This window comes from Otolemur garnettii, unplaced genomic scaffold, assembly GCF_000181295.1.
Source record: "Otolemur garnettii isolate 467f Iridium unplaced genomic scaffold, OtoGar3 scaffold00127, whole genome shotgun sequence".
In the NCBI taxonomy this organism is placed as follows: domain Eukaryota; kingdom Metazoa; phylum Chordata; class Mammalia; order Primates; family Galagidae; genus Otolemur; species Otolemur garnettii.
The window spans coordinates 4,782,691-4,790,686 of record NW_003852522.1 but is presented as its reverse complement, the minus strand read 5'-3'; the positions used below and the strand labels follow the sequence as shown (position 1 = coordinate 4,790,686).

Sequence of the window (7,996 nt, the reverse complement as noted above, 5' to 3'; positions counted from 1 at the left end):
ACGTGGCTGGCGCCTTAGCCGGTTGAGCCACAGGCGCCGAGCCGGGGCAGTTCTTAATAAATATAACAATCGTGACTTTTACTGTTTTGTCTTCATAGATGCCTCCCCCCTTTACATTCCCATTCAGGGTTGGGTTGCAGTTGGTGACAGGGATTCCTGTGTCTGGTGTCCTAGGAGGAGAGCTGGCTGTAACTCCTGCCTCTACCTAGCTGGTGGGGTGAGGGCACCATCCAGCAGCACAACGAGCTGCAGCTGTCGTTGCTTGAGCCTTACCAGCTTGCAGCCTGGGCACTGCAGGAGGGCTCTTCACTTCTTTTTAGACTGCTTCATTCATTTGTGCTGTCCTGATGCCAGAGAGAAGTTGAGGGGTGCTCGTTGGTCTTCTTTCTCTCCAGCTCCCTTGTTTATTAATTTGGAATGTTTTTCATCCTGGTGTTCCAAATGCTGCTGACCTAGCATTCCTTACATGTCCTTTTGAAGTCCTGACTTTGCTGTGGTGAAGTCCAGTTTGGGTAAAAGCAGAGGAGGAAGAAATGGGGCCCTTCTACCCTGTTTCTGCATGAGTCCCTATTGTGGCGGCTCTTGAGCCTCTGGGCCATAGACCTCTGGGATCTGACCCCACATGTATCCCAGGCCTATTCTACACTGACCTCTCAGAACCTACTCCATTGGTTAGAGTGAAGGGTGGCCCCCAGACTGCCTTGACACCAAACAGGTTGAGCCACTGTGCTGCCATGTTTCAACGATATGGAAGATGTTAGTGGAACTGGTCTTGGCCTTGAAGGGTGGCTTGGAGTAGTACCCTTGTAGCATAGACCTCTTTCTGCTTTGAGGAAGACAGCATGAGTCAGCCAGACAGCAAACTCCTGTTCTGCTGAGAGGAAAGGCCCTGTGTCCCAGCAAGTCATGGAAGGGAGAATCTGACATGGGCACAGGGCAGCGGCACCTCCTGTGGGAGCTGGTGAGGATTTTTAGAAGAGCCAGCGTTGTCGCAGGCACACATTCTCTCTTCCTGCTTTTCCTTCTTCTGGTTCTTAGTAAGGGGAGTTACTGGCAGCAGTTTGCGCCTTGCTTCTGACTTGGCAGTTTTGGACCCAACTGGTGGTTCTAGCAGCATCTGGAAGGTTCGCTCAGTGTAGGGATCTTCCTATATTGTGCTGCCCTGGCCCTGGCTTCCAAGCCTTTCCAAGACTGAGAGGCCCACCACTTTCCTGCAGGAGAGTTTGTAAAAGCAATTTGGGGCTTGGATTTGAGGGTATCTTGAGGCCAGGTGTTGAAGAACAGCTGCATCTTGTCTGGCCAGGCCCCCTCTCATGCTATAGTATCTGAAGAGGACATAGTGGAGGACGTCGGCCCCATCCACACAGCAAGTCCTCACTGAGCGCCTTTTGTGCATGGTATCCGAGTATTGGTTTATGAGCTGTGTTGCAGCAGGAGACACACCAGAAAGACCCTGACAGAACAAAGCAGGGTAGAAAGAGGGCCCAAGAGGGGCTGAGGTCAGTACAGGGTGAGTGCCTGTTTACCTAAGGGAGTGGTCACAGTGAGCAGGCCCTGAAGGACAGCATGCCAAGGGAAAGTACCTGGAGTTGTGGGAGGAACACAGCATGTTCAGAGAACTGGAAGGGGCAGTAAAGGAAGCAGTGAGCCCTGGGGGTCTGGAGTTACTGTGTGAATGGGAGGAGCAGGGAGGTGGGAAGGAACCCTGCTGGGGGACTGACTGATCAGAGACTTGGCTCAGTTCCAGATGTGTTCCCCACCCTCAGTAATCAGTAAAGCATCCAGACAGAACATTGGAAGTAGAGGACTTGAATGCTAAAAATCAACTAGACCTAACAGGCATCTATAGAACACCCTGCCCAGAAGCGGCAGGGGGCATGTTGTGCTCATGTGCACACAGAACATTCTGGAGGGTGGACCATTTTCCAAGGCCACAAAGCACACATCTTGATAACTTTAAAAAGATTGAAATCATACAGAGTTATGTTCTGACCACAATGGAATGAAATTAGAAATCTGAAAGAAAAATAGGAAATTTGTGCATGTAGGAATTAACCTAGATACCTAGCAGACCAAAGAGAATTAGAAGTCCAAACCTCTTAAGATTGCAACAGAGGAGGGGGGTGTCCTGAGCAGGGGCTGAAGAACTATGAGCAAGCCAGGGACTGTCAGCTGTCAGCACCACTGGCCCAGACATGGGCATCACTATGGATAGCTCTCACCATAAGGCCAGAGCAGGAGCCCTCACTGCTCTCTATGGCCTAAAGAGTGCCTTAGAGGTATATTTTTTTCCTTGAGCAAATGCTAAGTGAAATACTATGAGGACCAAGTCCTTCTTAGGACTTGAAGTCTAGTGCGGAACCCTGACCCAAATCCTAGGATCACGGTAAAAGCCGGGAAGGAAAAGTATGAGGAACAGTGGATCACATGACTGAGAGATTCATTCTCATCTGAAGGGGAAGGAGGCTGTCATCTGGTGAGAGAGCAGGTTGTTCATAGAGCCCAAAGGAAACAACATGTCCAGGTCCCAAAGGTCATTCAGGAAGGAATAGATCCCCCAAGACCCAGGAGGCTACTGTGCAAGGATGGGGTGTGGTATGGGGATGTGTGGGGCCCACTGGCAGGAGTGGGCAGGAGGATGCTTGAGGCTGGGGCACCCACTTTGGATAGGGACCTACACAGAGAATTTGGTGGTCATAACTAGCCTGTAGCATTCACAAGGGCGTGAGTCACTGAGGAAGATGTGTCTTGTGTTAGAGCTGCTGGAGCTGGCCTAGGCAGTAGGCACCCCACTTAGACTCTCACCTTTGCTGTCTGGACCCCACTGATGGCCCCTGGGGAAAGGGATGATATGGGGAGGCTGATGACAAGCGAGAGACAGCTCCGTGTTACCAGATACAACTTTCAGGCTTTGGCACCTATGGAATGGAAGCACTGTCTGAGTGCGTCTCGGCCCCAGCTGTTAGGCCTGGGCATGGAAGCACTTCTGAACCCTCACATCCCTAGCTCCCATTCTCTCCTGACTCCAACACAGCCTAAGACAGTAGTTCTCAACCTTCCTAAAGCCAGAATGTATTTTCATTGTTAAAAAGGGGTCACAACCCACAGGTTGAGAACCCCTGGCCTAAGGGGTTCTAGTTTGGCTACATCCAGGTGTGAGTCATGGACATTAAAATAATGACAGGAACTGATCTTTGTACTTTTTCACTGGGCTGAGCATGAGACCTGTTCTGGGTCACTGCCCCAAACCCTCCCTTTGAGGGAGACACCGCAGCACCCTCTTTTTCTAAGTGAGGAAACCAGAGCCTGAGCGAGTTAAGGTTCATACTTAGGAAGCGGCAGAGCCAGGTAAACTGACTAAATTCCACAAGTCTTCAAGAGGTAGTGAGGGCAGAGCAGCCTTGGTGTTCCACATGCATATCCTGGCTGCTGTTTTGTGCTGGCGCTAGGACCAGCATACTTGATACCAGTATTTTGTTCCATTTTGGAGTTAGTATTTTCACTGTTGCCCCAGTGATTAATAGAACTCCTTGTTGTGTTAGAAGGGTTTTACTTCCTGAGCACTTTGGTTATAGTCTCATCTGAGCCTCCCAGTTGCCCAGACATACAGTGAGGATGGTGTTATCTAGCCCTCATTTCACAGACACATCCTCCAGACCAGCGGTTCTCAACCTGTGAGTTACAACCCCTTTGTAACAATGAAAATATATCACTGTATTAGGGAAGTTGAGAACCACTGTTCCAAACCATTTCCAAAGAACTCTAAGAACACAGACCTCAAGCAAGAAACCCAAGCTTGCTTTTCTAATGCAAACCTGAGTGGTCAGCTCTCACCAGGGAGGAGAAAGTCTGGGTTAGGACTTTCTTTTCTTACTGTTGTGAATTAGCTATGTGACTTTGAGGAAACCTCCTACCATCTCTGGACTCTCACTGCCACCAACTCTGGCCCTGGGCCTGTAACCTAAGATCATGTTTATAATTTTAAAGGATTATAAAAATAAAAACAAAGAAGAATAATATGACAGAGACCAAATGTGGCCTGCAAAGCCAAAAGTATTGACTGTCTGGCCCTTTATGGAAAAATGTGCCATTTTTTCCTTGAGGAGGGTCTCTTCCTGGCTCCCATAATCTTAAGTTTTGTTTATTACAGTTATACTTTTATATACCACTCTGCAGTTTGCAAAGCTCTTCGCCTTAATCCCTAACAGCTTGCTGAGGTGGGCAGCACTGATTTGGCTAAACTTGACCTCCAAGGAGCTTTTCAGAAAATTAAGAAAAATTGGCTCTTCTGCTTACTCTTTTTTTTTTTTTTTTAGACAGAGCCTCAAGCTGTCCCCCTGGGTAGAGTGCCGTGGCATTACAGCTCACAGCAACCTCCAACTCCTGGGCTCAAGCGAGTCTCCTGCCTCCGCCTCCCAAGCAGCTGGGACCACAGGCGCCCGCCACAACGCCTGGCTATTTTTTGGTTGCAGCCATCGTTGTTTGGCGGGTCCGGGCTGGGGATTCGAACCCTCCACCTTAGGTGTACATGGCTGGCGCCTTAGCCGGTTGAGCTACAGGCACTGAGCCAGTTCTTCTGCTTACTCTTAAGCAGAGTATGCCAGGAGGAGTGGCACTCACTGTCAGCTTGCTTTTGGCTACAGTGTTCAAGACAGAACATACATGAGGGATTGTGTATTAGGAGAGAAGATTAACACTATTCATTTTTTGTCTTAATTGTTCACATTCTAAAAACTAAAGTTTGATAAAGTCGGAAATTCTTCAGTTCCCTTCTCTCTTAGCTTGTGATTGTTCTGTTGTCTATAGAGCTCTTGTCTTTGATAGTTATGCTCTGGACACTTGGCAAGGGGCTTTGGTCCAAAGCATCAAAACTCTTACTTCCTCTGTAAATAATATCCCACTTTGAGACAGGGATCTGCACCATAGAATGTTCCAAGGCAAAGCTCAGAAACCACTCTGATCTGGTGTTATACTTAACAAGCCTGCAGCTCTTCATAACATAATGGGGAGGGTCACTTTTCAGCTCTTGGCAAAGTGAACTGTGGCCAGATAAAGTTTCACTGTGTTTGAGTTTGGGGGAGGCAGGCCAGGTAGTTATAACCTGTGGAGAAACAGCAACTGATCCTTTTGTTATACATGCTCTCCTTGGCACATGGTTTTTTGGTAAGCCAGATTCAGGGGTTCATCACAGATAATTTTTGAGCCGTAGGTTGAGATTCTATAGTGTGGGTGGCTGAGCTTGGGGAGTTAGCCTTCAGTATCATTGTGTGTCAGGTTCCATTGGTTATGGAGCTGAGAACTGTTGGCTTGTAGTTAGTGCAGTGCTTTCTTACCACCCTGATGTGTACTCTTTTTTCAGAGATCAGCCGGAGGCTCCAGTCCAGAAGGTGGAGAAGGTAAAGAAATATCTAACATGCTTGACCATCTTAACCAGTTATAAAAACAGAAGTAACCTGATTTTCTCCTCCTATTCTCATTCTTTTCTGTAGATTCTGACCGAGAAGATGGAAATTACTGCCCTCCTGTCAAGAGAGAAAGAACATCATCTTTAACACAGTTCCCCCCACCACAGTCAGGTAATGCAGACTTGATGAATGACGGAAAGCGTTTGTGCTCATAACCCTACTGCTTCCCTTCCAGTGCCGTTCCTCAGTCCTCTGTCTCCTTCTCAGATCACTTACAATCAAACCCAGGCTTGGTCTCCATCAGGAGTGAGATTAGAGCTTACCCAAAATGTAGCAACAGATGTCCCCTCTCTGGAATCACTTAATAGGGTGGTGAGACTTGGCTGCCTAAGGAAGACTGTGAAATCATCCCTCTGAAATGGAGGGGAAGGATTCACTGTTGGGAGCCCTGTAGGGGTCTCTGACTGTTAGTAACCTCTCTGCTTTGCAGGGCTACTGACCAAAGACTAAAGGTATTGGGGTAAGGTGTTCTGAACAGGGCCTACCCAGCATTGGCAGCCCAGGGATAGCCCAGACATGCCCATATACCCAGTAACTAACAAGTCATGAGGTCCCAGCAGAGACCTGATGTGATGCCATGAGCTCCCAGAAGCTTGGTGAGGCTTGTCAGGGTGAGCCATACTAGGACTAGGACTGTGGAAGGGGTGGACACAAAAGTTGGAGGTCCTGGACATGGGGCGTGGCCTGAGCACAGGCACGGAGGTCAAGGCAGGTGGGGACATATGAAGGCTAGTATAAGAAAGAGGCAGGTTCCCAGGGCAGAGAGAGCCGTTGGAGCTTCTTAGCTGCAGGCACCAACTGGGGAATGCCCCTGCTGATTGGAGGATGAATACCTTCCATCCGCATCCTGACTTCCCCACTCCAAATTGTCTTGTGTTCTCTGTCTCAGCTTTCTAGTGCCAGATTGGTGATACCATGCCATTAGAGAGCTTCTCTGGTTACCAGCCTGAAATTCATCCCTAGAAAGTTCACAGAAATAATTTTACAGTTGGGAACCTTCAGGATATTGCTGTAAGGGAAAAAACACTCTTGAAAGTTGTGTCTGTTTATAAAAGTCATGCAGACATGACAGGAATGTAGAAAGGCAGTGTCCTTTCACAGTTAATCTCTTTTACACACGTGATTTCATGCCCATTTCCCTTAATGTTGATTTGGGACGTGGCCACATCCTTTTTTGTGACTGTGTTAGTTTTACCTATAGGTTACACTGTTACCTGCTGACCAGATGCTAAAGAACTGTCTGCATTGTTTGCAATCCAGGCTGCACTTGACATCCTTTTCTTAAGGACCTCTGCACACATGGACAGAAAGGGGAACTCCCACTTCCTGGTTGTTGATTTCATTCTTCTCCACTCACCACTTGCTTACTTGATACATTCAAAGCCCCCACAGAGAGGAGAGGTAGCCTTTTGTGTTGTGGCCAGAGCTAAAGGGACAAAGGGCTGCCAATCAGTTTTCCCCCTGGCCTGCTTGAAATTGCCTCTCTCTAGTGCAGTGGCTCCTAGGAGATACTCAGCTCTTAGCTGTCAGGGAAATGTGAGGTGTAAGGGGCACCAAAAGTGTTTTTCACTCTGTCCTCCCTGTGCTCAGGCTTAGTTCTTCACCTCTGAGGTCCGCTTCCTTTGCCAGCCTTTAACGTAGGGAGCAGTTGCTATCATAAAGTAAGATCTGTGGGAGAGAGGCAGCCTTCTGTGCAGTATGGAGCATCCAGGGCCCTCTCCTGCCCTGCTGGTGTGCCACCCCCCCGGAGTGTCAAGACAAGACAGGCAGCCCCCAGACTTTCCACGAGACAGATGAAGGCCATTGGGTTGGAGACCACTATTTTTGCTGAGCCTTGGGTTTGCTTTATCAGGAAAGGTTGATGCCTTATTCAGGGAATGCTGTCCCCTTCTGAGCTGGGGCTTGAGACTCAACCCTGCTTGTCCACCTTGCCTACTCACACTGTTTTTCCTCTTGTTCCCTCCCCTGCCTGCACCTCCCTGGTGACAGTATCAAAAAACAATGTCTTTATGCCATCAACCTTCTGCGAGTCATCTGCAGGCAATTCTGACTCAGAACCAGGTGAGCCCTTGTATCCCTCTGCCTTTCCACCAGTCCAGGGCAGGGGGGAGGGTTTCCTGGGAGGAAAAGCAGTCAGTATTGGAAAAATAAGATCTTCATTGGGATTGGGCATCTTAAACCAGCTCTTTTTTCAGTTCCTAATTTTTTTCCTTTAACTCTTATACTTGTAAATTTGGAGTCTCACATGAGACAAGGCTTTACAAACCTTTGAGTGTCTGTTTCTGTGAGCAGGGCCTGGTTGCAAGCAGCTTTTAAGTCCTTTTTAAAAAAGTCTTTCAAGAGATACATTATTCATTTTTCAAAAGTTTACTTAATGCATTCATAGTGTTTAAGAAAAAAAGTAAATCAGAAATACATCAAATAAAAAGACCCCCTGGCCAGGCTCAGTGCCTGTAGCCTCAGTGGTTAATAGGCACCAGCCACATACACTGGGCCTGGCGGATTTGAACCTGGCTGGGCCTGCTAAACAA

General features: G+C 48.1%; 1 protein-coding gene across 15 annotated transcripts in view; it reads left to right on the top strand.

The window, feature by feature from the left end:
• RANBP3 (RAN binding protein 3) overlaps positions 1 to 7,996 on the top strand; it is a 64,305-nt gene that overhangs the window by 31,955 nt on the left and 24,354 nt on the right. For 8 of the 15 annotated variants that reach the window (XM_023517974.1, XM_023517973.1, XM_012810196.1 and 5 more), the window contains 3 exons: positions 5,360 to 5,396; positions 5,490 to 5,576; positions 7,455 to 7,526. In XM_023517974.1, coding sequence (XP_023373742.1) covers positions 5,360 to 5,396; positions 5,490 to 5,576; positions 7,455 to 7,526 — 196 coding nt within the window. The remainder of the gene's footprint in view (positions 1 to 5,359; positions 5,397 to 5,489; positions 5,577 to 7,454; positions 7,527 to 7,996) is intronic. The other 7 variants (XM_003797983.3, XM_003797984.3, XM_023517979.1 and 4 more) reach the window with 1 other exon arrangement.